This window comes from Panulirus ornatus, chromosome 62, assembly GCF_036320965.1.
Source record: "Panulirus ornatus isolate Po-2019 chromosome 62, ASM3632096v1, whole genome shotgun sequence".
Taxonomy (NCBI): Eukaryota; Metazoa; Arthropoda; class Malacostraca; order Decapoda; family Palinuridae; genus Panulirus; species Panulirus ornatus.
Genome location: NC_092285.1, coordinates 2,447,379 through 2,475,051, shown reverse-complemented (window position 1 = coordinate 2,475,051; position 27,673 = coordinate 2,447,379). Strand labels below are relative to the sequence as shown.

Sequence of the window (27,673 nt, the reverse complement as noted above, 5' to 3'; positions counted from 1 at the left end):
AAGGCATGTACAGAGCATCAGGCTGAGGAAGAGCAGTGTGGTTTCAGAAGTGGTAGAAGATGTGTGGATCAGGTGTTTGCTTTGAAGAATGTATGAATTATGTACATGTGTATGTATGCGTATGTCTGTGTATGTATATGTATGTATACATTGAAATGTATAGGTATGTATATGTGTGTGTATGGACATGTATGTATATACTTGTGTACATAATTCATACTGTCTGCCTTTATTCATTCCCATCGCCAAACCGCCACACATAAAATAACAGCCTCATCCCCCTGCATGTGCACGAGATAGCACTAGGAAAAGACAACAAAGGCCACATTCGTTCACACTCAGTCTCTAGCTGTCATGTATAATGCACCGAAACCACAGCTCCCTTTCCACATCCAGGCCCCACAGAACTTTCCATGGTTTACCCCAGATGCTTCACATGCCCTGGTTCAATCCATTGACAGCACGTCGACCCCGGTATACCACATCATTCCAATTCACTCTATTCCATGCACGCCTTTCACCCTCCTGCATGTTCAGGCTCCAATCGCTCAAAATCTTTTTCATTCCATCCTTCCACCTCCAATTTGGTCTCCCACTTCTCCTTGTTCCCTTCACCTCTGACACATATATCCTCTTTGTTAATCTTTCCTCACTCATTCTCTCCTTGTGACCAAACCATTTCAGTACACCCTCTTCTGCTTTCTCAACCACACTCTTTTTAGTACCATACATCCCTTTTACCCTTTCACTACTTACTTGATCAAACCACCTCACACCACATGTTGTCCTCAAACATCTCATTTCCAACACATCCACATTCCTCCGCACAACCCTATCTATAGCCCAAGTCTCGCAACCATATAACATTGTTGGAACCGCTATTCCTTCACACATACCCATTTTTGCTTTCTGAGATAATGTTCTCGCCTTCCACACATTCTTCAATGCTCCCAGAACCTTCACCTCCTCCCCACCCTGTGACTCACTTCTGCTTCCATGGTTCCATCTGCTGCCAAATCCACTCCCAGATATCTAAAACACTTCACTCCCTCCAGTTTTTCTCCATTCAAACTTACCTCCCAATTGACTTGTCCCTCAACCCTACTGTACCTAATAACCTTGTTCTTATTCACATTTACTCTCAGCTTTCTTCTTTCATGCTTTTTACCAAACTCAGTCACCAGCTTCTGCAGTTTCACACCCAAATCAGCCACCAGTGCTATATCATCAGCAAACAACAACTGACTCACTTCCCAAGCCCTCTCATCCACAACATACTGCATACTTGCCCCTCCTTCCAAAACTCATGCATTCACCTCCCTAACAACCCCATCCATAAACAAATTAAACAACCATGGAGACATCACACACCCCTGCAGCAAACCAACATTCACTGAGAACCAATCACTTTCCTCTGTTCCTACTGATACACATTCCTTACATCCTCGATAAAAACTTTTCACTGCTTGTAGCAATTTGCCTCCCACACCATATACTCTTAATACCTTCCACAGAGCATCTCTATCAACTCTATCATATGCCTTCTTCAGGTATATAAATGCTACATACAATTCCATATGTTTTTCTAAGTATTTCTTGCATACATTCTTCAAAGCAAACACCTGATCCACACATCCTCTACCACTTCTGAAACCACACTGCTGTTTCCCAATCTGATGCTCTGTACATGCCTTCACCCTCTCACTCACTACCCTCCCATATATCTGATGCTCTGTACATGCCTTCACCCTCTCACTCACTACCCTCCCATATAATTTCCCAGGAATCCTCAACAACCTTATACCTCTGTAATTTGAACATTCACCTTTATCCCCTTTGCCTTTTTACGGTGTCACTATGCATGCATTCCACCAATTGTCAGGCACTTCACCATGAGCCATACATACACTGAATATCCTCACCAACCAACCAGTCCACACAATCACCCATTTTTTGATAAATTCCACTGCAATATTATATTTATATTTTTTTATCGTACTTGATCACTGTTTCCTGCATTAACAAGGTAGCACCAAGAAACAGACAGAGAAAGACCCATCCACTCTTATACACATATACATACATCCATTCTCTAGCTGTCATGTGTAATGTACCTAAACCACAGCTCCCTATTCACATCCAGGCCCCACAGACCTTTCTTTGGTTTACCCCAGATGTTTTACATGCTCTGGTTCAGTCCATTGACCACATCGTCCCAATTAAATCTATCCCATGCATGCATTTCACCCTCCTGGATGATCAGGCCCCAGTCACTCAAAATCTTTTTCACTCCATCCTCCCACCTCCCATTTGGTCTCCTGCTTCCTGTTCCCTCCACCTCTGACACATATCCTCTTTGTCAACCTTTCCTCACTCATTCTTTTCATATGTCCAAACCTTTTCAATGCACCCTCTTCTGCTCTCTCAACCACACTCTTTTTATGACCACATATCTCTTTTATCCTTTCATTACTTACTTGATCTAACCACCTTACACCACATTTTGTCCTCAAACATATTATTTTCAATAAATCCCCCATCCTCCCCTCAACTCTGTCTGTAGCCCATGCCTCTCAACCATATGATATCCTTAGAACTGTTATTCTTTCAAACATTTACATTTTTGCTCTCCCAAGATGATGTTCTACCTTTCCACCTGTATCATCCAAAAGTGTGATCTAGAACAATAGTTACCAAGTATTTCTCCTGAAAATATGATTAGTTTCTAATTACAAAATGTAATATTCTTTGTGATTCTAGAATACTTTTTTTTCAGTACAGTACTATATAGCTCTGTGCTTCAGAAAACTGAAATTAATCAGTAACACTAAAATGATATAGATCTCTTTAAGTACCAACTATAGTGTCACAAACCATCACAATAATTCAGGTAACTCAAAATTGAAGTAGTATAGAAACCTATCTGATGATCATATCACCTCCTAACTTTCCATTTTCTGTACAGTAGTATAAACTGTTATTAAGGATAAATTGTAAATAACTGACCTTTGTCTTGGGTATGTACTCTCTGATACAGGGATGCTCCTTTATCTCCAGCACAGTAGCCGTCTTTAGTTCACTCATTAAGAAGGACTCGTAGGCATCAGCAGCCAAGCTGCAATCACACATGAGCAGTGAGGAATCGTGAATTCAGTTTACTTTGATTAGCTGTATGTGGTAGTTAAGATTAACATTATATTAAAAGATTCTAAGAGATGGAAAAGTAAAACTTACAAGCTATATTTATGTAAGATAATGTTAACATTATTTCAAAAGACAAAATTTTGATATTAGTAAATTATTTCTGCTTTATCACACAAGTTAGTAATAGAAAGTATTCATTTAAATCAGTTCATGGGAAATCAATGCAGATAGTCAACAACTTGGGATTGAGAAACAGTTATATTTAAAATACTGTTCCATATGCATACAACAGCATTCTGTCAACACTTTCTTACAATCACTCACTAAGAAATATTAAGAAGGGCATGAGGATCAGTGTTGAGTGCACGACGGTCAAAATATCCTGCTTGCTCCCATCCAGTGACATGGACACCACCACTGCCATCATGCTTGGTTCGAGGCACCTCTGGTGTTATTACATCCCGCCCACGTTGAATCATCCCTCGCAGGAACCAGTCCCAGTCCACCCCCTGTCACATCTGGGTGCTCACTTAATCATTATAATCAGATGAAATACATTCATGGTATATGAATGTGAAAGGAACTTTTTATGAATGTAAATGTGAAGAAAGTTAAAATATAATAAATGATATATATATATTTATATATTATTTATTATTATACTTAGTCGCTGTCTCCTGTGTTAGCAAGGTAGCACAAGGAAACAGATGAAAGAATGGCCCAACCCATCCACATACACATGCATGTACATAAACGCTCACACATGCACATATACATACCTGTACATTTCAATGTGTACATACACACATATACATATATACACATGCACATATTCATACTTGTTGCCTTCATCCATTCCTGTCGCCACCCTTCCACACATGAAACAGCACTCCCCTCCCCCTACACAGGCACGAGGTAGCGCTAGGAAAAGACAACAAAGGCCACATTCATTCACACTCAGTCTCCAGCTGTCATGTGTAATGCACTGAAACCACATTTCCCTTTCCACATTGAGGCCCCACAAAACTTTCCCTGGTTTATCCCAGACGCTTGACATTCCCTGGTTCAATCCATTGACGGCACGTCGACCCCAGCATACCATATCATTCCAATTCACTTTTCCTTGCATGCCTTTCACCCTCCTGTATGTTCAGCCTCCAGTCACTCAAAATCTTTTTCACTTCATCCTTCCACCTCCAATTTGGTCTCCCACTTCTCCTCATTCCCTCCACATCTGACACACACATATCCTCTTTGTCAATCTTTTCTCATTCATGCTCTCTATGTGACCAAACCATTTCAATACACCCTCTTCTGCTCTCTCAAGCACACTCTTTTTATTACCACACATCTCTCTTACCCTTTCATTATTTACTTGATCAAACCACCTCACACCACATATTGTCCTCAAACATCTCATTTCCAACACATTCACCCTCCTCCACACAATCCTATCTAGGCAGATTTTGCCATGATTGTGTTTCTGATTCCTTGTGGAGCATGTGATGTTTTGTCTAGATCCATAGTTGCTGAAATGTTATTAGAATTAACTTAATATTGGAGTGTCCTAGATAACATTTAAAGCTATCCTTGGGGATAGGGAGGAAAGAATACTGCCCCCATATCTTCTTGTCATAAAAGGCAACTAAGAGGGGTGGTAGTGGGGCAGAAGATCCTTCCATCCTGTATTACTTTCCAAAGGAAGGAACAGAAGCCAAGCAAGGATTTTTTATCCCTCTTAGAGTAAGTCATTTGTTCCTGATGCTACCTCACTCATGTGGGAAAAAAGAAAGATGTAGATAGTGGTAACAATGCCAATAAACAATATGGTTCATCTTAAATGGCATAGAGACTAAATTTTTCCATATAATTATTTCTGTAATTTTGCTGTTTACATAAATAAGGTGCAGTTGAGAATATTGTATGTATTTTGTCTGTGACATGGTTTCATGACTTTTAAAGTACAAATTAACTACTATCAATAGGAAGTTGAATAAGGGAACTTCTTATTGATTAGTTTCTAACTTCAGAAAAGTGCTGTAGATTTTGTATACTATTTGGATTAACTCACATAGCTCCTCTTAGGCCAGAGTGGGAGAACCTCACGGGCCCAGCGACGGGTGACCATCCAACCATAAGCTGGGAGGATTTGATCGCGATATAGACGAGATGTATCTATAGCTGAGGGCTCAAAGCTGTTGTAATTGAAGGCATTAACACAGAAGATGGTGTCATCGATGTCCAACAGAGGTGCTGTTTGATGGAAGTAGCTGAAAAATGGATATAACTTTTTTTCTATTTTTTGTTGAGAAAATGTGGTATGTGGGGTCTTAAGTCCTTGTTCTATGTTACCTCATCTATGTGTAGGTTTACTGGTATAGAGTGACATCTATATATGCTCCAGCCAATCATGGTATGTTTGAATGGTATACTGCATGTTATATTGCAAAAGCTTGCTTAAGAATTTTAACAATGTAAATGACTACATCTCTCCAAAATCTTAACTATCAATCCTTCAGTTGACTGATATGATAATATTCTTGTAAAGGACGACAACTTAATTGTTTATTTAATGTAACAATCAAAAATATGAATGGTGGAGGGGACTATTATTAATTTTCTAAATGCTTATGATTTTCGAGATTATTCATAGATGGACGAGTGGAATATTAGTATGTTTGTGTAACATTTAGGTATCCTTTGAAAAAAGTGAAGATATTCCTTTTAGTAATTTGAATTACTTTCTACTTTATCAATAAATACTTTTCATATCTTCAGTCTTACTGACTTGTGTCTCCATAGTTTGTAGTACATTGTCAAAGAAGAGTTTGAATGTTATTTTGAATGACACTAACTTGAAAATATTTTCATGGGAAAAGTTATACAATCTTCAATATCTGCTATGTTTTTAGAAGTTTCCTGTTTGAAACACAGTCAACAAACAAAGTATTGCTACTTATTTGTCTTTTATATTTTTAAACCTGGTTTAAAAAGAGAGATATACATAAGTATTCATATGTAAGTTGGAGCGATGGCCAGAAAGCGTTATTGGATTACGTGTTAATTGATAGGCATGCAAAAGAGAGACTTTTGTATGTTAATGTGCTGAGAGGTGCAACTGAAGGGATGTCTGATCATTATCTTGTGGAGACGAAGGTGAAGAGTTGTAGAGGTTTTCAGAAAAGAAGAATGTTGGGGTGAAGAGAGTGGTGAGAGTAAGTGAGCTTGGGAGGGAGACTTGTGTGAGGAAGTACCAGGAGAAACTGAGTGCAGAATGGAAAAAGGTGAGAGCAAAAGACATAAGGGGAGTGGGGGAAGAATGGGATGTATTTAGGGAATCAGTGATGGCTTGCGCAAAAGATGCTTGTGGCATGAGAAGCATGGGAGGTAGGCAGATTAGAAAAGGGTAGTGAGTGGTGGGATGAAGAAGTAAGATTATTAGTGAAAGAGAAGAGAGAGGCATTTGGATGAGTTTTGCAGGGAAATAGTGCAAATGACTGGGAGATGTATAAAAGAAAGAGGTAGGTCAAGAGAAAGGTGCAAGAGGTGAAAAAGAGGGCAAATGAGAGTTGGGATGAGAGAGTATCATTGAATTTTAGGGAGAATAAAAAGCTGTTTTAGAAGGAGGTAAATAAAGTGTGTAAGTGAAGAGATCAAATGGGAACATCGGTGAAGAGGGCTAATGGGGAGGTGATAACAAGTGGTGGTGATGTGAGAAGGAGATGGAGTGAGTATTTTGAAGGTTTGTTGAATGTGTTTGATGATACAGTGGCAGATATAGGGTGTTTTGGTCGAGGTGGTGTGCAAAGTGAGAGGGTTAGGGAGAATGATTTGGTAAACAGAGAAGAGGTAGTAAAAGCTTTGCGGAAGATGAAAGCCAGCAAGGCAGCAGGTTTGGATGGTATTGCAGTGGAATTTATTGAAAAAAGGGGGTGACTGTGTTGTTGACTGGTTGGTGAGGATATTCAATGTATGTATGGCTCATGGTGAAGTGCCTGAGGATTAGCAGAATGCATGCATAGTAACATTGTACAAAGGCAAAGGGGATGAAGTGAGTGTTCAAATGACAGAGGTATAAATTTGTTGAGTATTCCTGGGAAATTATATGGGAGGGTATTGATTGAGAGGGTGAAGGCATGTACAGAGCATCAGATTGGGAAAGAGCAGTGTGGTTTCAGAAGTGGTAGAGGATTGTGGATCAGGTGTTTCCTTTGAAGAATGTATGTGAGGAATACTTAGAAGAACATATGGATTTGCATGTAGTATTTATGGACCTGGAGAAGATATATGATAGAGTTGATAAAGATGTTCCATGGAAGGTATTAAGAATATATGGTGTGGGGGGCAAGTTGCTACAAGCAGTGAAAAGTTTTTATCGAGGATGTAAGGAATGTGTATGAGTAGGAATAGAGGAAAGTGATTGGTTCTCAGTGAATGTTGGTTGGTGGCAGGGGTGCGTGATGTCTCCATGGTTGTTTAATTTGTTTATGGATGGGGTTGTTAGGGAGGTGAATGCAAGAGTTTTGGAAGGAGGGGCGAGCATGCAGTATGTTGTGGATGAGAGAGCTTGGGAAGTGAGTCAGTTGTTGTTTGCTGATGATACAGCACCGGTGACTGATTTGGGTGAGAAACTGCAGAAGCTGAGTTTGGTAAAGTGTGTGAAAGAAGAAAGCTGAAAGTAAATGTGAATAAGAGCAAGGTTATTAGGTTATTAGGGTTGAGGAACAAGTCAACTGGGAGGTAAGTTTGAATGGAGAAAAACTGGAGGAAGTGAAGTGTTTTAGATATCTGGGAGTGGATTTGGCAGTGGATGGAACCATGGAAGCGAAAGTGAATCATAGGGTGGGGGAGGGGGCGAAAGTTCTGGGAGTGTTGAAGAATGTGTGGAAGTCGAGAACATTATCTCGGAAACCAAAATGGGTATGTATGAAGGAATAGCGGTTCCAACAATGTTATATGGTTGCGAGGCATGGTGTATAGATAGAGTTGTGCGGAGGAGGGTGGATGTGTTAGAAATGAGATGTTTGAGGACAAATGTGGTGTGAGGTGGTTTGATCGAGTAAGTAATGAAAGGTTAAGAGAGATGTGTGGTAATGAAAAGAGTGTGGTTGAGAGAGCAGAAGAGGGTGTTTTGAAGTGGTTTGGTCACATGGAGAGAATGAGTGAGGAAAGATTGACCAAGAGGATATATGTGTCAGAGGTGGAGGGAACGAGGAGAAGTGGGAGACCTAATTGGAGGTGAAAAGATGGAGTGAAAAAGATTTTGAGTGATTGGGGACTGAACATGCAGGAGGGTGAAAGGCGTGGTATACCAATGTGGTATACCGGGGTCTACGTGCTGTCAGTGTACTGAACCAGGGCATGTGAAGCGTCTGGGATAAACCATGGAAAGTTTTGTAGGGCCTGGATGTGGAAAGGGAGCTGTGGTTTTGGTGCATTATACATGACAGCTAGAGACTGAGTGTAAACAAATGTGGCCTTTGTTGTCTTTTCCCAGCACTACCTCACACGAATGCAGTTGTCATTTCATGTGTGGGGGGATGGCATCGGGAATGAATAAAGGCAGCAAGTATGAATTATGTACGTGTATATACATGTATATGTCTGTGTATGTATATATATGTATACGTTGAAATGCATAGGTATGTATATGTGTGTGTGTGGATGTGTATGTATATACACGTGTATGTGGGTGGGTTGGGCCATTCTTTTGTGTGTTTCCTTGCACTACCTCAGTAATGTGGGAGACAGCAACAAAATATAATGAAATGAATAAATTTTGAAACATGATGGAATTTTGATATATTCTCCTGGGTGTCATCATTTATTGGCACTCCTGCTCTCTTTATTTGGGAATGACACTACAAAGATATGAATCTATTGGTCACCATTAGAGAAGTGAAGAGAACTGCTTTAAATGGAATTACCACATACCTGTCTGTTCCTATTGTCTAATATCTGTTATACTGAAAATGTTCATGTGTTTTTAAGTAGAATATATCTGATGTAAGGCATGTGTACGTGTAGGAAGAGAGGAAAGTGATTGGTTCTCAGTGAATGTAGGTTTGCGGCAGGGGTGTGTGATGTCTCCATGGTTGTTTAATTTGTTTATGGATGGGGTTGTTAAGGAGGTAAATGCAAGAGTTTTGGAAAGAGGGGCAAGTATGAAGTCTGTTGGGGATGAGAGAGCTTGGGAAGTGAGTCAGTTGTTGTTCGCTGATGATACAGCACTGGTGGCTGATTCATGTGAGAAACTGCAGAAGCTGGTGACTGAGTTTGGTAAAGTGTGTGAAAGAAGAAAGTTAAGAGTAAATGTGAATAAGAGCAAGGTAATTAGGTACAGTAGGGTTGAGGGTCAAGTCAATTGGGAGGTAAGTTTGAATGGAGAAAAACTGGAGGAAGTAAAGTGTTTTAGATATCTAGGAGTGGATCTGGCAGCGGATGGAACCATGGAAGCGGAAGTGGATCATAGGGTGGGGGAGGGGGCAAAACTCCTGGGAGCCTTGAAGAATGTGTGGAAGTCGAGAACATTATCTCGGAAAGCAAAAATGGGTATGTTTGAAGGAATAGTGGTTCCAACAATGCTGTATGGTTGCGAGGCGTGGGCTGTGGATAGAGTTGTGCGCAGGAGGATGGATGTGCTGGAAATGAGATGTTTGAGGACAATGTGTGGTGTGAGGTGGTTTGATCGAGTAAGTAACATAAGGGTAAGAGAGATGTGTGGAAATAAAAAGAGCGTGGTTGAGAGAGCAGAGGGTGTTTTGAAATGGTTTGGGCACATGGAGAGAATGAGTGAGGAAAGATTGACCTAGAGGATATATGTGTCGGAGGTGGAGGGAACGAGGAGAAGTGGGAGACCAAATTGGAGGTGGAAAGATGGAGTGAAAAAGATTTTGTGTGATCGGGGCCTGAACATGCAGGAGGGTGAAAGGAGGGCAAGGAATAGAGTGAATTGGATCGATGTGGTATACCGGGGTTGACGTGCTGTCAGTGGATTGAAGCAGGGCATGTGAAGCGTCTGGGGTAAACCATGGAAAGCTGTGTAGGTATGTATATTCGCGTGTGTGGACGTATGTATATACATGTGTATGGGGGTGGGTTGGGCCATTTCTTTCATCTGTTTCCTTGCGCTACCTCGCAAACGCGGGAGACAGCGACAAAGCAAAAAAAAAAAAAAATTTAATGTTTAAGTTAAAAAGGAGTATATTACAAAACTACATGTAAATATATAACAATGAAAGAATACTCAGGAAGTCTAGCAGAATTATGAAACTCGCATTCAGAACAAAAACAAGCTGTTATACCTTCAGCTAAACTTTCCTCTTTCATGCGCATTTCATGTGATATCTCATTACCTCTGCCTTCCATTCTCAGCAAGGGTTTGTTGGCAAATGGAATGGCCATTACAGTTATATATGATTTTGAGTTTGATTTAGATATGCATGATTTGAATCTAGATTTGTAACATTTTAACACGTGATTTTCTTGCTTTGGAGTCCTATAATTAAAGGAAGATTAGCTTGCTAACTCTCAGTCAAAATAATTTTGGTGTGTTTATTAGTGTATTTTTGCCTGCTTGTTGAAATGTTTCTGTGAGCAAAATTATTAGATTTTGTAATAGTGTTAGTCAGCCCTTTCATTTTCCTGCTATTTCCTTTCATAACTGCATGATATATGGTGAATGTCAATTAATTTCTTTAGCTTTCTAAAATGCAGTTGAGTATCATAAGGGTTGTGAATAATAATTGTTTGACCCATTTCAATGAACAAATTATTTTTTTTGTATTATCTCAAAGATTCAAGTAAAAGAATATGGCATGAGGAAAGGATTTCATAAAGTATGGTATTGATAAAGATGACCAGGAGTACCAACAATTCCAAAACACCTAGAGGAGCATTTTTTATTTGAAATCCCATCCCAAGGGTAATAATACTTTTTGCTGACTGTACAAAAACTGATGCATATTTTGCTTGACTTTCTTGCTACTGAATGAATATCCAGCATTAAAACTTCTTTTGAACTGCTGAGATTTACAGTGATGTATTTGATGTAGTACAAAGACATGCATGATTCTGAATGATTTTTTGGTATAATACAACTTTACCATATAGAATAGCATACTGTATTATTAATGCATAGTATACATGATGCATAGTAATGCATAGTATACATGATGATAGGTCAAACATTTTCCCTGACAATGTGTATTTTTTCAATATTTTCTTATTACCCTGATGGCTGTCTGGTTTTGACATTTTATTCATCCCTGGATTTCAGCCAATAATTTGGAAACTATTTTTATGTTCAGGTCATTTAGGAGGCTGTAGTGTTTATATTATTCTGTGATTTCATACCAAAATTCCTTGATTTTAAAGGTGAAATTATTCAATATTATCATTTGAACCTTAGAGTACCAGTATGACTTTATTGTCTCATTTCTCAGAGGAAAACTTACAACTATTTGTTAGTGCATATTTAGACCTTTCAAGTTCTGGTATGTTAGGTGATGATGCAAGTTGTGTCATGCAAAATTTTACGTGCTGACTAGCTGACCAAAAGAAGCTGATAAAGCACATTCCATCATAAAACATCAGACTGTATTTTATGGTCAACAAGGCTTTTGTACTGCTAAGGCTGCTACAGATAGGCTAATTAGTTAGCTGAGTAGGCAGAACCTAAGTCACACACCATGCCCTAGCCTCTTAATGGGTACACCTCTCAGCCCCAGTTTGGCATAGCATCTTGTTTGTATACATGGTGTTCTGCATTTTTTTGGCATGAGATATGCAAATACATTTTTCTTCATTGTATTTCAATTTCTAAAAGGGGAAACAGAAGGAGTGAAGCAGGGAGTGCTCATCCTCCTCAAAGGCTCAGATTAGGGTGTCTGAATGTATGTGGATGTGACCAAGATGAGAAGAAAGGAGAGATAGGTAGTATGCTTCAGGAAAGAAACCTGGATGTTTTGGCTTTGATCGAAACGAAGCTCAAGGGTAAACGGGAAGAATGGTTTGGAAAAGTATTAGGAGTAAAGTCAGGGGTTGGTGAAAGGACAAGAGCTAAGGAAGGAGTAGCATTACTCCTGAAGCTGGAGTTGTGGGAGTATGTGATAGAGTGTAAGAAAGTAAATTTTAGATTGATGTGGGTAAAACTGAAACTGGATGGAGATGGGTGATTATTGGTGCTTATGCAGCTGGTTATGAGAAAAAAGATCATGAGAGACAAGTGTTTTGGGAGCAGCTGAGTGTGTGTGTTAGCATGAGACCAGGTAATAGTGATGGGCGATTTAAATGCAAAGGTGAGTAATGTGGCAGTTGAGGGTATAATAGGGGTACATGGGGAATTCAGTGTTGAGAATGGAAATGGTGAAGAGCTTGTGGATCTGTGGGCTGAAAAAAGATGTGATTGGGAATACCTGGTTTAAAAAGAGAGTTTTTTTCTTTTTCATACTATTCGCCATTTCCTGCGTTAGCAAGGTAGCGTTAAGAACAGAGGACTGGGCCTTTGAGGGAATATCCTCACCTGGCCCCCTTCTCTGTCCTTTCTTTTGGATAATTAAAAAAAAAATAAAGAGAGGGGAGGATTTCCAGCCCCCTGCTCCCAAAAAAAAGAGAGATATACCTAAGTATATGTATGTGAGTAGGAGATATGGTCAAAGAGCATTATTGGATTATGTGTCAATTGATAGGCATGTGAAAGAGAGACCTCTGGATATTAAAGTGCTGAAAGGGGCAGCTGGAGGGATGTTTGATCTCTATCTTGTGGAGGTGAAGGTGAAGATTTGTAGAGGTTTTTGAAAAAGAAAAGAAAATGTTGGAGAGAAGAGAGTGGTGAGAATAAGTGAACTTGAAAAGGAGACTTGTGTGAGGAAGTACCAGGAGAGATTGAGTGTAGAATGGCAAAAGGTGAGAGCAAATGACATGGGGGAAATGGATGAGGAATGGGATGTATTTAGGGAAACAGTGATGGCTTGTGCAAAAGATGCATGTGGCACAAGAAAGGTGGGAGTTGGGCAGATTAGAAAGGTTAGTGAATGGTGGGATGAAGAAGTAAAGTTGTTTGTGAAAGAGAAAAGAGATGCGTTTGGATAATACTGACAAGGTAGGAGTGTAAATGACTGGGAGATGTATAAAAGAAAGTGGCTGGAGGTCAAGAGGAAGGTGCACCGGTTGAAAAAAGAGGGCAAATGAGAGGTAAAGTGAGAATCATTAAACTTTAGGGAGAATAAAAGGATGTTTTGGAAGGAGGTGGATAACATGCATAAGACAAGAGAACAAATGGGAACATCAGTGAAGGGGGCAAGGAGGGAAGTAATAACAGATAGTGATGGAGTGAGAAGATGACATGAGTATTTTGAAGGTTTTTTGCGTGTGTTTGATGATAGAGTGGCAGATGTAGGATGTTTTGGTTGGGGTAGTGTGTGAAATGAGAGGATCAGGGAGAATGGTTTGATTAAGAGAGAAGAGACATTGAAAGCTTTGCGGAAGATGAAATCCGGTAAGGCAACAGGTTTGGATGGTATTACAGTTGAATTTCTTAAGAAAGGGGGTGACTGTGTTGTTGGTTGGTTGGTAAGGATATTTAATGTATGTATGGATCATGTTGAAGTGCTTGAGGATTGATGGAATGTGTGCATAGTGCCATTGTACAAAGGCAAAGGGGATAAAGGTGATTGTTCAAACTATGGAGGCATAACTTTGTTGAGTATTCCTGGGAAATTATATGGGAGGGTATTGATTGAGAGGGAAGAGCAGTGTGGTTTCAGAAGTGTTAGAGGGTGTGTGGAATAGGCGTTTGCTTTGAAGACTGTGTGTGAGAAATACCTAGAAAAACAGATGGATTTGTATGTAGCATTTATGGATCTGGAGAGGGCATATGATAGGGTTGATAGAGTTGCTTTGTGGAAGGTCTTAAGAGTATATGGTGTTGGAGGTAAGCTGCTGGAAGCAATGAAAATTTTTTACCAAGGATGTAGAGCATGTGTACGAGTAGGAAGAGAGGAGAGTGATTGGTTTCCAGTGAAGGTCGGTCTTCAGCAGGGGTGTTTGGTGTCCCCATGTTTGTTTAATTTGTTTATGAATGGGGTGGTTAGGGCGGTAAATCCAAGAGTTTTGGAGAGAGGGGCGAGAATGCAGACTGTTGTGGATGAGAGGGGTGAGAATGCAGACTGTTGTGGATGAGAGGGGCGAGAATGCCAACTGTTGTGGATAAGAGGGCCTGGGAAGTGAGTCAGTTGTTGTTCGCCGATGATACAGCTCTTGTGGCTGACTCGAGGGAGAAAGTGCAGAAGTTGGTGACTGAGTTTGGAAATTTGTGTGAAAGGAGAAAGTTGAGAGTGAATGTGAATAAGAGCAAGGTTATTAGATTCAGTAGGGTTGAGGGACAAGTTAATCGGGATGTAAGTTTGAATGGAGAAAAATTGGAGGAAGTTAAGTGTTTTAGATATCTGGGAGTGGATTTGGCAGCAAATGGAACCGAGGAAGTGGAGTGAGGCACAGGATTGGGGAGGGGGCGAAGGTTTTCGGAGCAATGAAGAATGTGTGGAAGGAGAGAACATTATCTCAGAGAGATTATTCTTATAATGATTTTGATAGTGCTGGAAACTTACCTCTTAAATTTCATTTACTATTAACAATGCATATCTTTTCATGAATTCGTTCATTCAAGGAAGTAGATAAAATTATTTTGAAAGATACATAAGCACATGACAACCCATTAAATATTGCACGAAAAAGGTAAGTTATGTAAACATTTCTGGGTTTGCACTGCATGAGAAGATCTGGCTTCTAGGGATGCTGTCATTATGAGGTGGGATGGGAAGTATGAAGGTCGTCAAGATGTAATCTGCATCAATGGCCAGTGAAAGGGTTAAGAGAAAGCAATATCATCATATTAAGTTACAATGCATGGTATGGAGAGGCAGAGGAAACTGTTGTTTATTAGGTATGTTGGAGGAGCATAGGATTAGATATAAACTTCATTGTGTTGTGATCCATGTTTCAGGATACTGTAGTGCTATTTTTTCAGGGTGCTTTGATGTTGTACTTGTTAAGTTAATCATTTGGTGCCATATCTTCTCTACTCTATCTTTTTATTCCAAATGATATGTGGCTTATGAACCAGGTGTAGGCATTTATGTGTTTGCTTCCAGTATTTGGATATCTTGAAAGAGCAGTTTGATTGTATGTGAGTTGCAGATGTTTTAAAGGTAACTGCAAAAATTTTAGATCATGGTCTTAAATATGAATGATTTTAAGGGGAAAGGATCAAAGGTTACAAATGTCACAAGTGTTAGTGTATGTCTGACCAGATACTTTAAACTATGATAGATTCCATTTTTTGACAGCTATCAACAAGGAATATGTTATATTTTAGAAGAATTAATGTTGCAGCTTTTGCTTAAATCCAAGTTATTTCTTCAGTACATGTTTTGAACTTAAGTATAATTCTTTATAGGCATTATCACGGGTAATATTTTTAAGTCATCATTCCCCCGGTGTGTAGTTGCCTTACCTGATGAAGTCAGGGGCCAGGATCAAGTCATCTTCAAGAATGATAATTTTTTCAGCTTTGGGGAAGAAGTTCAGGGCCTGGAAGATGGAGAACTTGATATGCTCATTGATGCGAACCTTGTCACCAGGTGGGGCAGGGTTGTTGTGATACACTGCTGGAAGGCCCACAAGTTTGGCAAAGTCTCTTGCTTCCTCTTGGTAGCCATCCACTGCCAATAGGATTGGGGTGGTGCCACCCCCCGCCTGGGACCATATCTGTCTCAGCTGCCTGGAAGCAAGTGGTGCTTGTTACTTCACTTTGGTCCTACTGAAACACGACACTGCTGCTCCATACATACACACTTACTGAATGCAGCAGGAGTTTAATAAAGATTGAAGGAATTCCTAAGCCAGGCCAGTGACAATTACAAAGAGTAGTTTGCTAACTTTAAAGCCAGCAGCCATGCCAAAGTCACTGGCAATGACTTCACCTATAATACACTAAAACTCTGCCTGCTGTGGAGTTCCCCTGTGAGCAGTTCTTCCTCCCACTTTCTTCTGTCATGTACCACACGACTTCTCTTTACCTCAGGAGAACGTCAACATGAAGGTCCTTTCATACACATACAGCCTCACAATGACATCACACACCCTAACACCACAGTAGGAACATCAGACATGCAACACTGCATCACACACTTAGAATAATGGCTCTGTTTATCTGTGCCAGTGATGCCTGTTCCCTTTGGGAACTCTCTCAAGGGGTGGCCACACCAAAAGAATTTCCATAGCTGTTTAACTTCAATGTTGCTTATTAGCCTTTAGTGCCTTACCCTGAACTGGGATAGGGCAACTGTAGCAGTGTTTTCAGGGGTTTAATGTTCCTACCAACTACTTCTACTTAATGTTTCTTCCTACTTCATGAACATTCGCCATTTCCTGTGTTAGTGATGTTGTGTCAAGAACAGAGGACTGAGCCTCAGAGGGAAAATCCTCACTTGGCCCCCTTCTCTGTTTCTTTTGGAAAAGAAAATATTTTCCAACTTACTACTTTGACCTATTGTTTATACTTAATGCTCCTGTCTAAATTTTTTTTTCTTTTTTTTTTTTGCTGTCTCCCGCGTTTGCGAGGTAGCGCAAGGAAACAGACGAAAGAAATGGCCCAACCCACCCCCATACACATGTATATACATACGTCCACACACGCAAATATACATACCTACACAGCTTTCCATGGTTTACCCCAGACGCTTCACATGCCTTGATTCAATCCACTGACAGCACGTCAACCCCGGTATACCACATCGCTCCAATTCACTCTATTCCTTGCCCTCCTTTCACCCTCCTGCATGTTCAGGCCCCGATCACACAAAATCTTTTTCACTCCATCTTTCCACCTCCAATTTGGTCTCCCTCTTCTCCTCGTTCCCTCCACCTCTGACACATATATCCTCTTGGTCAATCTTTCCTCACTCATTCTCTCCATGTGCCCAAACCATTTCAAAACACCCTCTTCTGCTCTCTCAACCACGCTCTTTTTATTTCCACACATCTCTCTTACCCTTACGTTACTTACTCGATCAAACCACCTCACACCACACATTGTCCTCAAACATCTCATTTCCAGCACATCCATCCTCCCGCGCACAACTCTATCCATAGCCCACGCCTCGCAACCATACAACATTGTTGGAACCACTATTCCTTCAAACATACCCATTTTTGCTTTCCGAGATAATGTTCTCGACTTCCACACATTCTTCAAGGCTCCCAGAATTTTCGCCCCCTCCCCCACCCTATGATCCACTTCCGCTTCCATGGTTCCATCCGCTGCCAGATCCACTCCCAGATATCTAAAACACTTCACTTCCTCCAGTTTTTCTCCATTCAAACTCACCTCCCAATTGACTTGACCCTCAACCCTACTGTACCTAATGACCTTGCTCTTATTCACATTTACTCTTAACTTTCTCCTTTCACACACTTTACCAAGCTCAGTCACCAGCTTCTGCAGTTTCTCACATGAATCAGCCACCAGCGCTGTATCATCAGCGAACAACAACTGACTCACTTCCCAAGCTCTCTCATCCCCAACAGACTTCATACTTGCCCCTCTTTCCAAAACTCTTGCATTCACCTCCCTAACAACCCCATCCATAAACAAATTAAACAACCATGGAGACATCACACACCCCTGCCGCAAACCTACATTCACTGAGAACCAATCACTTTCCTCTCTTCCTACACGTACACATGCCTGACATCCTCGATAAAAACTTTTCACTGCTTCTAACAACTTGCCTCCCACACCATATATTCTTAATACCTTCCACAGAGCATCTCTATCAACTCTATCATATGCCTTCTCCAGATCCATAAATGCTACATACAAATCCATTTGCTTTTCTAAGTATTTCTCACATACATTCTTCAAAGCAAACACCTGATCCACACATCCTCTACCACTTCTGAAACCACACTGCTCTTCCCCAATCTGATGCTCTGTACATGCCTTCACCCTCTCAATCAATACCCTCCCATATAATTTGCCAGGAATACTCAACAAACTTATACCTCTGTAATTTGAGCACTCACTCTTATCCCCTTTGCCTTTGTACAATGGCACTATGCATGCATTCCGCCAATCCTCAGGCACCTCACCATGAGTCATACATACATTAAATAACCTTACCAACCAGTCAACAATACAGTCACCCCCTTTTTTAATAAATTCCACTGCAATACCATCCAAACCTGCTGCCTTGCCGGCTTTCATCTTCCGCAAAGCTTTTACTACCTCTTCTCTGTTTACCAAATCATTTTCCCTAACCCTCTCACTTTGCACGCCACCTCGACCAACACACCCTATATCTGCCACTCTATCATCAAACACATTCAACAAATCTTCAAAATACTCACTCCATCTCCTTCTCACATCACCACTACTTGTTATCACCTCCCCATTTGCACCCTTCACTGAAGTTCCCATTTGCTCCCTTGTCTTACGCACTTTATTTACCTCCTTCCAGAACATCTTTTTATTCTCCCTAAAATTTAATGATACTCTCTCACCCCAACTCTCATTTGCCCTTTTTTTCACCTCTTGCACCTTTCTCTTGACCTCCTGTCTCTTTCTTTTATACATCTCCCACTCAATTGCATTTTTTCCCTGCAAAAATCATCCAAATGCCTTTCTCTTCTCTTTCACTAATACTCTTACTTCTTCATCCCACCACTCACTACCCTTTCTAATATATTATGATTATACAAAGGCAAAGGGGATAAGAGTGAGTGCTCAACATCACCACTACTTGTTATCACCTCCCCATTTGCACCCTTCACTGAAGTTCCCATTTGCTCCCTTGTCTTACGCACTTTATTTACCTCCTTCCAGAACATCTTTTTATTCTCCCTAAAATTTAATGATACTCTCTCACCCCAACTCTCATTTGCCCTTTTTTTCACCTCTTGCACCTTTCTCTTGACCTCCTGTCTCTTTCTTTTATACATCTCCCACTCAATTGCATTTTTTCCCTGCAAAAATCGTCCAAATGCCTCTCTCTTCTCTTTCACTAATACTCTTACTTCTTCATCCCACCACTCACTACCCTTTCTAATATATTATGATTATACAAAGGCAAAGGGGATAAGAGTGAGTGCTCAAATTACAGAGGTATAAGTTTGTTGAGTATTCCTGGCAAATTATATGGGAGGGTATTGATTGAGAGGGTGAAGGCATGTACAGAGCATCAGATTGGGGAAGAGCAGTGTGGTTTCAGAAGTGGTAGAGGATGTGTGGATCAGGTGTTTGCTTTGAAGAATGTATGTGAGAAATACTTAGAAAAGCAAATGGATTTGTATGTAGCATTTATGGATCTGGAGAAGGCATATGATAGAGTTGATAGAGATGCTCTGTGGAAGGTATTAAGAATATATGGTGTGGGAGGCAAGTTGTTAGAAGCAGTGAAAAGTTTTTATCGAGGATGTAAGGCATGTGTACGGGTAGGAAGAGAGGAAAGTGATTGGTTCTCAGTGAATGTAGGTTTGCGGCAGGGGTGTGTGATGTCTCCATGGTTGTTTAATTTGTTTATGGATGGGGTTTTGAGTCAGTTGTTGTTCGCTGATGATACAGCGCTGGTGGCTGATTCACGTGAGAAACTACAGAAGCTGGTGACTGAGTTTGGCAAAGTGTGTGAAAGAAGAAAGTTAAGAGTAAATGTGAATAAGAGCAAGGTTATTAGGTACAGTAGGGTTGAGGGTCAAGTCAATTGGGAGGTGAGTTTGAATGGAGAAAAACTGGAGGAAGTGAAGTGTTTTAGATATCTGGGAGTGGATCTGGCAGCGGATGGAACCATGGAAGCGGAAGTGGATCATAGGGTGGGGGAGGGGGCGAAAATTCTGGGAGCCTTGAAGAATGTGTGGAAGTCGAGAACATTATCTCGGAAAGCAAAAATGGGTATGTTTGAAGGAATAGTGGTTCCAACAATGTTGTATGGTTGCGAGGCGTGGACTATGGATAGAGTTGTGCGCAGGAGGATGGATGTGCTGGAAATGAGATGTTTGAGGACAATGTGTGGTGTGAGGTGATTTGATCGAGTAAGTAACGTAAGGGTAAGAGAGATGTGTGGAAATAAAAAGAGCGTGGTTGAGAGAGCAGAAGAGGGTGTTTTGAAATGGTTTGGTCACATGGAGAGAATGAGTGAGGAAAGATTGACCAAGAGGATATATGTGTCGGAGGTGGAGGGAACGAGGAGAAGAGGGAGACCAAATTGGAGGTGGAAAGATGGAGTGAAAAAGATTTTGTGTGATTGGGGCCTGAACATGCAGGAGGGTGAAAGGAGGGCAAGGAATAGAGTGAATTGGAGCGATGTGGTATACCGGGGTTGACGTGCTGTCAGTGGATTGAATCAAGGCATGTGAAGCGTCTGGGGTAAACCATGGAAAGCTGTGTAGGTATGTATATTTGCGTGTGTGGACGTATGTATATACATGTGTATGGGGGTGGGTTGGGCCATTTCTTTCGTCTGTTTCCTTGCGCTACCTCGCAAACGCGGAAGACAGCGACAAAAAAAAAAAAAAAAAAGAAAACTTAATAGCTGTTTCTCACATCAGCGAGGTAGCACAATGAAACAGATGAAGAATGGCCCAACCTCCCACATACACGTATATATATATATATATATATACACATGTACACATTCATATTTGCTTGCCTTCATCCATTCGTGTCGCTTCCCCGCCACACAGGAAACAGTATCTCACCCCCCTTCATACTTGTTTACTCTCTCCTGCATTAGCAAGGTAGTGCCAGGAACTGACAAAGAATGCCCACATTCACTCACATCAATCCTCTGTCATATATAATGCACTTAAACCACAGCTCCCTATCCACCACTATGCCCCACAAACTTTTCTATGGTTTATCCTGGCTGCTTCACATGTCCACATGTCTTGGTTCAGTCCATTAACAACATATCAGCCCCTGTATATCGCAGTGTTCCATTTCACTCTCTCCTATGCATGCCTCTCATTCTCCTACATGTTCATTCCCTGATCACTCAAAATCTTTTTCACTCCATCCTTCCATCTCCAATTTGGTCCACCCCTTTTCCTTCCTCCCTCTGCTTTTGACAGGTATATCTTCTTTGATAACCCCCTTCGCTCATTTTCTTTGTATGTCCAAACCATTCAGCACACCCACTTCAGCTTTCTCAACCACTCTTTTTACTATCACACCTTTCTCTAACCCTGAATTACTTGTTTATTACTTGATTTCACCACCTCCCACTTCAGATTGTCATTCTCAGACATTTCATTTCCGACACTCCCACTCTCTTCCAAACATCCTCATCTATTGCCCATACTTTGCATCCTTATAACATGTTGGAACCACTATACCTTCAAACATAATCATTTTTGCCCTCCCAGACAACGATCACTCTGTCCACACATTCTTCAATGCTCCCAGAACCTTTGCCCCATCACCCTCCCTATGACTCACCTACTTTTCTGTGGTTCCATTTGCCGCTATGTCCACTCCTAGATGTCTAAAACACTTAACTTCCTCCATTCAAACTCACACCCCAACTCACCTGACCCTCAACACTGCTAAACATGATAACCTTGCTTTTATTTGTATTTGCTTTCAACTTCTCACACACACACACACACACACACACACACATTCTCCAACTATTGCAATTTCTCACTTCAATATGCCTCCAGTGCTTTATCATCAAAGACAACAACTGACTCACTTCATAAGCCCTTTCATCCCCTAAAGACTGCATACTCGCCCCTCACTCCAAGAATTACGCATTTACGTCTCTCATCAGTCCATCATAAACAAATTAAACAGCCTTAGAGACATCAGACCTGCCGCAGACCACCCTTCATTTCAAACCACACATTCTCTTCTTTTCTCACTTGTACACATGCCTTACACCCTTTATGTAAACTTCTCACTGCTTCTAGCTGCTTTCTTGCTACCATAATTTCTTAAGACCTTCCATAAGGCATCTCTATCAACCTTATCATATGCTTTCTACAGATTCATGAATGCTATATACACATACATCTTATATGAGAGAATGAGTGAGGAAAGCTTGACTACGAGGATGTATGTGCCAGAGGTGGAGGGAAGAATGAGAAGCGGAAGATCAAAGTGGAAGTGGAAGGATGGAGTGAAAGAGATTTTGAGTGACCGGGGCTTGAACATACAGGAGGGTGAAAGGCATGCAAGGAATAGAGTGAATTAGAGCAATGTATTATTATTTGAAAAAAATTAGTTATCCTGTCGCTTGATTTTGGTAGACTGTGATATGTTAAACAAACATCACTTTAGAGGAAAAAGCTTGAAAACTTTTTGTTGCAATCTTATAAAAAAAAAAAAATGTCTTTCCTCAGTAACTGTCGTGCTGGTGTAAGATAGTATGCATGTATGTGAGAGTATTATACTGTGAGCCAGAGTTTGTATCGGTGTGTGAAACAGGATAATTACGTTAGCAATATGCAGTGTCTGTGCATGGAACATGTCAGTGGTGGAGGTGTACAGCTCTTCCTTAAATGACTGTCAGCCTAGTATTAATAAGGGTCAGTTTAACTTTACTAAATGGTCTAAGGATCAGAGTGACCTTAACAAGTGGCCTTAGGGTTAGTATGACCTTATTAAGTGTCTTACTGATAATGTGACCTTATTAGTGTCTTAGAGATAGTGTGACCTTATTAAGTGTCCTTGTGATAGTGTGACCTTAAGTGCCCTTAAGATTAGTGTGACCTCAGGGTCAGTGTGACCTCATCAGTTGACCTTCAGTATGTTTATACCTAGCTAACTGCCGGATGTTGCCAGTGTAGATAATAGGCTAATAATTTGTGGTAGTGCAGATATGTTTAAGAATTATTATAATAATACAGTTCATGTTTTTTAAAAGAAACATAAGGCTAATAAGAGTAAAGTGATGGTTGCCTTGATATGTACAGGAAATTATTGATTAAATATATGGTGCTAACTGGTGTATGGGCCAGCCAATATGGCTGACTGATGACAATGGTTGTAAACATGTAATGAGCTTGTTGCATGATGATAAGGTGGTTTGCATGATAAATAACCGTTCTAAGCTATACATAAAAACGCAGCAACTTTAAAAGGAACTTAACAGATAAACGTGACAACCTTCAAAGAAACTCAGAAGCAGTTAACAATAAATTAGCCAGACCCTCCAAGACTTAAGGTCGCGGAACGTTTTCTGTGACATCATATTTTCTAATGGTTGAACAGACACTTGCAGAAACATAGTCATTTCTTAACAAAATTACACAGTTATTTGTTAATGTATGGTCTGTGGAAACTCTGATTGAATATGACTTTCATGTAAATAAGTATATAAGCGTATCTATTATTATATTCTCTCTAAATATACATATAAGTTTAGATATACATATAAGTTTCTAAGAAAGTTGATTAGCACGATGAAACAAGTAGTTAGGTCTGAATTGGCAGTCCAAGACTAAGTTAGCAGTAGATTATATAGAAATTTTCCCTATATCTATCTAGGTTAGCACAGGAGAGTGTATGTGGGAAGAATTTTATGAGGAAAAAGAAAACGTGCCACGTATTCACCGCTTGTTGTGGAAGGCGACTAAAAGGGACGGGAGCTGAGGGGGACTGGAAACCCTCCCCTCCTTGTATTTAAATTTCTAAAGAGGGATATATATGTGTGTGTATATATATATATATATATATATATATATATATATATATATATATATATATATATATATATATATATATTTGTGGACTCCGCTTGTAAGAACTAACACCGTTAGCAAAGCTGTCTATGGCGGGACTGTGTCATTCTAACGTCATGAAAGGGGTCCACATTCCCCTGCTGCTGAAAGTAACGCACAACAGCTTTGGACTGCCAGAGCCTTTACAGAGAGAGGTCGTGGGTAACGCCAGTACTCCATCTTAAGAGTCAGGGGTTTGTGGTGATCGTAAATGAAGTAGATATTACAGTTTATATTGGAGTTTATATTGGAGTTTATATAAACGTGAGGTAGGGCTGGACAAATGTTTCCTACTGTGTTAGGGTTAGGTGCACTACTCCCCCCCTCCCCCCCACACACACACACGGGTGGGGTGCCCGCCCGCGCGCGCGTATATATGCGTTTATTATACATAGGAGTAAAGACGTGATACATATATGTATATAAGGTTGAGAGACGGGACAAAACGAGTGTAAAACTCTCTCCCAGTAACACATAAAAACCTTACCGGTGTGTGTTAGACATTGTGTCTGTGTTTGTGTTAGACCTTGTGTGTGTGTGTGTGTGTTAGACCTTGTGTGTGTGTGTGTGTGTGTGTGTGTGTGTGTTAGACCGAGTGTGTATGTATGTGTGTGTGTGTGTGTTAGACCTTGTGTGTGTGTGTGTGTGTGTCACATTGTTTGTATATTCATGTCTGTGTGTTTGTATGTGTATGTACGTGTAGTTTTCTATGTGTTACAGCAGAATATTATCACTAGCCCCTCACACTGTATGTGTCTGACTTACATATCATACGTTCTCGATCGTAAGCGATAACTGCCATAGAGTAGTTAAGTTGTTAGTTCAAAGTCTTGGCCAATCAAAGCCAAAATGGAAGACAGTGTTTTGGTAGTACGTTATGGTAATCCATACCTTCATCCAGGCCAATCACAATCGTGTCTCTGGGTAGTTCTCTGTTGGTCTAATTAACGAGCTAATTGTAGCTTTAGGTTGTTAACTTTGTATTTACTCAACAGTGTTTTTCCCGCTAACTGTAGCGGTATGGTCGTTAACTTTGTATTTACTTAATATTTTTCCCGCTAACTGTAGCGGTATAGTCGTTCACTTTGTATTTACCCCGATATTTTTCCCGCTAACTGTAGCGTTATGGTCGTTCACTTTGTATTTATTCAACAGTGGTTTTCCCGCTAACTGTAGCGGTATGGTCGTTCTCTTTGTATTTACTCAATATTTTTTCCCGCTAACTGTAGCTGTATGGTCGTTCACTTTGTATTTATTCAATATTTTTTCGCTAACTGTAGCGGTATAATTGTTAACTTTGTATTTACTCAACATTTTACCGCTAACTATAGCGGTATGGTCGTTCACTTTGTATTTATTCAACAGTGGCTTTCCCGCTAACTGTAGCGGTATGGTCGTTCCTTTAATGTTTACTCAGTCTGTTCAACTAATTATACCATTTTGGTCTTAATGTTAATAGACGTATTTACTCATGTGTTTGTTTCAGAAATGATGGAGTGAGGTGGATCATGAGGAAGCCATGGGATACACGTCTCAAATGCCTCATTTATCGATCGTAGAAATTGGTAAGTAGACGATGCCAAAGTCTCACGAACTAAATCTCTAACAAAAAGTGACTTTGGTGAGGACGCACTGGATCCACAAGGACGCATTGGATCCACAATCAGTCAGCTTTTCAAGTAACTGTATTAAATTTTTTTTTTACTCCTGTACCGTAAGAAGATGAGCTTTAAAAGCTTGGTCGTTGTTGCCCCTTATTTTTGTGTAGCGTCAGTAACCCATTGTTCAGGATGAACGGCGTCTGGTCTGTACGTCCTGACGTCTGGTTTAATGTTGAAGGAAAAAATATTTTTTTCTCTTCTTTTTCAAGTTTTGTAGAAGTTGTAGATGCAACATTACGACTTCCATAGCCACCAGATGGTGTAGATATGAGACAAATTATTCATATTAGATTCGAATACTCTCTCCCCTTCCCCCCACCTCCCCCACGTCAACTAACAAGGATTCGAACAAAAAAAGAAATTAAAACCCATACGTCAACTAACAAAGATTGGACCCCCCCTCTCCCCCCCCCCCCTCCCCGGACGTCAACAAACCAGAGCCAGTGTGGGAAGTCCCGTGGTTATTGTTAACGCCGTATTTCCCCCCCCCCCCCCCCCCAGACGCGTCATGGTCACCGCAGTTAGGAATATATTCCGTAGTTTCGAGTCGATTTAGTTCACACACACAGAGAGGGTCGTGCAGTGGGTGTCTTGTCCCCGGGTTTGGTCACATACCACACCTCACAGAGACCCGTGTGTGAGCTGCTTGTGAGCTGTGAGGAGCAACGTATGAGTCCGGATTGTGAGTACAGCATTCGAGAGTCTTGTATTCCCTAATAGCTTTACTCATGTGTATAGACTCACTCATTTAACGAAGGAGAGAAGGCAAAGTAGGTCTTCGTTCACCTCTGGTGTGGGACGATGTGTACTGACATGTCCCCCTATTTTGAACTCATTTTTCGTCGGTTTTCTTAGACTCATCTTTTCCCCTTCCCTCAGCGAGGTATTAGACCTTGTTACCTGTATGCAAATGAGGGCCATTGTTTTCCGTTTCCTGGCGTTTCTTAGCGTGAGATGAGACCTCACATTAGATCAGGAGGAACACGTCTTATCCAGCAAGTGTTTTGCTGAAGGACATCATGGATTCCACCAGCGTCCATTGTCTCTCATGCTGGAGTGATGTTCACTTCCAGTCTTCGCTACGTAGCGTCAAGAACAAGTGAACAATGGCTTTATTTACACACATCCATATACATATCTACCCTCCAGAAGGGGTGAGTAATGTGGTGAATGTGGATAGATATCTTCCACTTTGGCTAACCACATCCCATGGTGTACAGTGATTCCTCCACATACACACACTGTGGATGGGTGGATCATTTCCTGAAGATGTGTTCACGTCTTGTGATTCGTCTTGTGTTCTAGTAACGTGTTGAAGAACTCTGTGCACTCCACACAGACACAGAGAACAAGTCTGTTCTCTGTTCTTGTATGTGATACTTGTTGAAGAACTTTGGCCTCCACACACACACACAGAAAACAAGTCTGTTCTCTGTTCTTCTATGTGATACTTGTTGAAGAACTTTGGCCTCCACACACACACACAGAGAACAAGTCTGTTCTCTGTTCTTCTATGTGATACTTGTTGAAGAACTTTGGCCTCCACACACACACACAGAGAACAAGTCTGTTCTCTGTTCTTCTATGTGATACTTGTTGAAGAACTTTGGCCTCCACACACACACAGAGAACAAGTCTGTTCTCTGTTCTTCTATGTGATACTTGTTGAAGAACTTTGGCCTCCACACACACACAGAGAACAAGTCTGTTCTCTGTTCTTGTATGTGATACTTGTTGAAGAACTTTGGCCTCCACACACACACAGAGAACAAGTCTGTTCTCTGTTCTTGTATGTGATACTTGTTGAAGAACTTTGGCCTCCACACACACACAGAGAACAAGTCTGTTCTCTGTTCTTGTATGTGATACTTGTTGAAGAACTTTGGCCTCCACACACACACAGAGAACAAGTCTGTTCTCTGTCCTTGTATGTGGTATCCAGCTACATGACAGCTTCGGTGATTACTGACGCCATGAGACAGACACATAGTTTTGAGATTGTGATCGTCCAATGACCATTGACCTCCCCCGCCCCCACGTGGCAATTAACCTTTTCATATCAGTGCATTAGGGTAGTTACAAGCCTCACC

At 40.8% G+C, this 27,673-nt stretch overlaps 2 protein-coding genes across 3 annotated transcripts in view; one reads left to right on the top strand and one right to left on the bottom strand.

Moving 5' to 3' along the window:
• Nucleotides 1-27,673, bottom strand: part of LOC139745686 (protein O-linked-mannose beta-1,2-N-acetylglucosaminyltransferase 1-like) — a 58,294-nt gene that overhangs the window by 8,667 nt on the left and 21,954 nt on the right. For both annotated transcript variants that reach the window (XM_071656113.1, XM_071656112.1), the window contains exons 8-11: nt 15,659-15,925; nt 5,216-5,414; nt 3,469-3,653; nt 3,007-3,115 (exon numbers count right to left, since the gene is read on the bottom strand). In XM_071656113.1, coding sequence (XP_071512214.1) covers nt 3,007-3,115; nt 3,469-3,653; nt 5,216-5,414; nt 15,659-15,925 — 760 coding nt within the window. The remainder of the gene's footprint in view (nt 1-3,006; nt 3,116-3,468; nt 3,654-5,215; nt 5,415-15,658; nt 15,926-27,673) is intronic.
• CadN (neural cadherin) overlaps nt 26,242-27,673 on the top strand; it is a 722,349-nt gene continuing 720,917 nt past the window's right edge. Inside the window, exon 1 of the mRNA XM_071656109.1 lies at nt 26,242-26,265. The gene's annotated coding sequence lies outside the window, so the exon portion shown is untranslated. The remainder of the gene's footprint in view (nt 26,266-27,673) is intronic.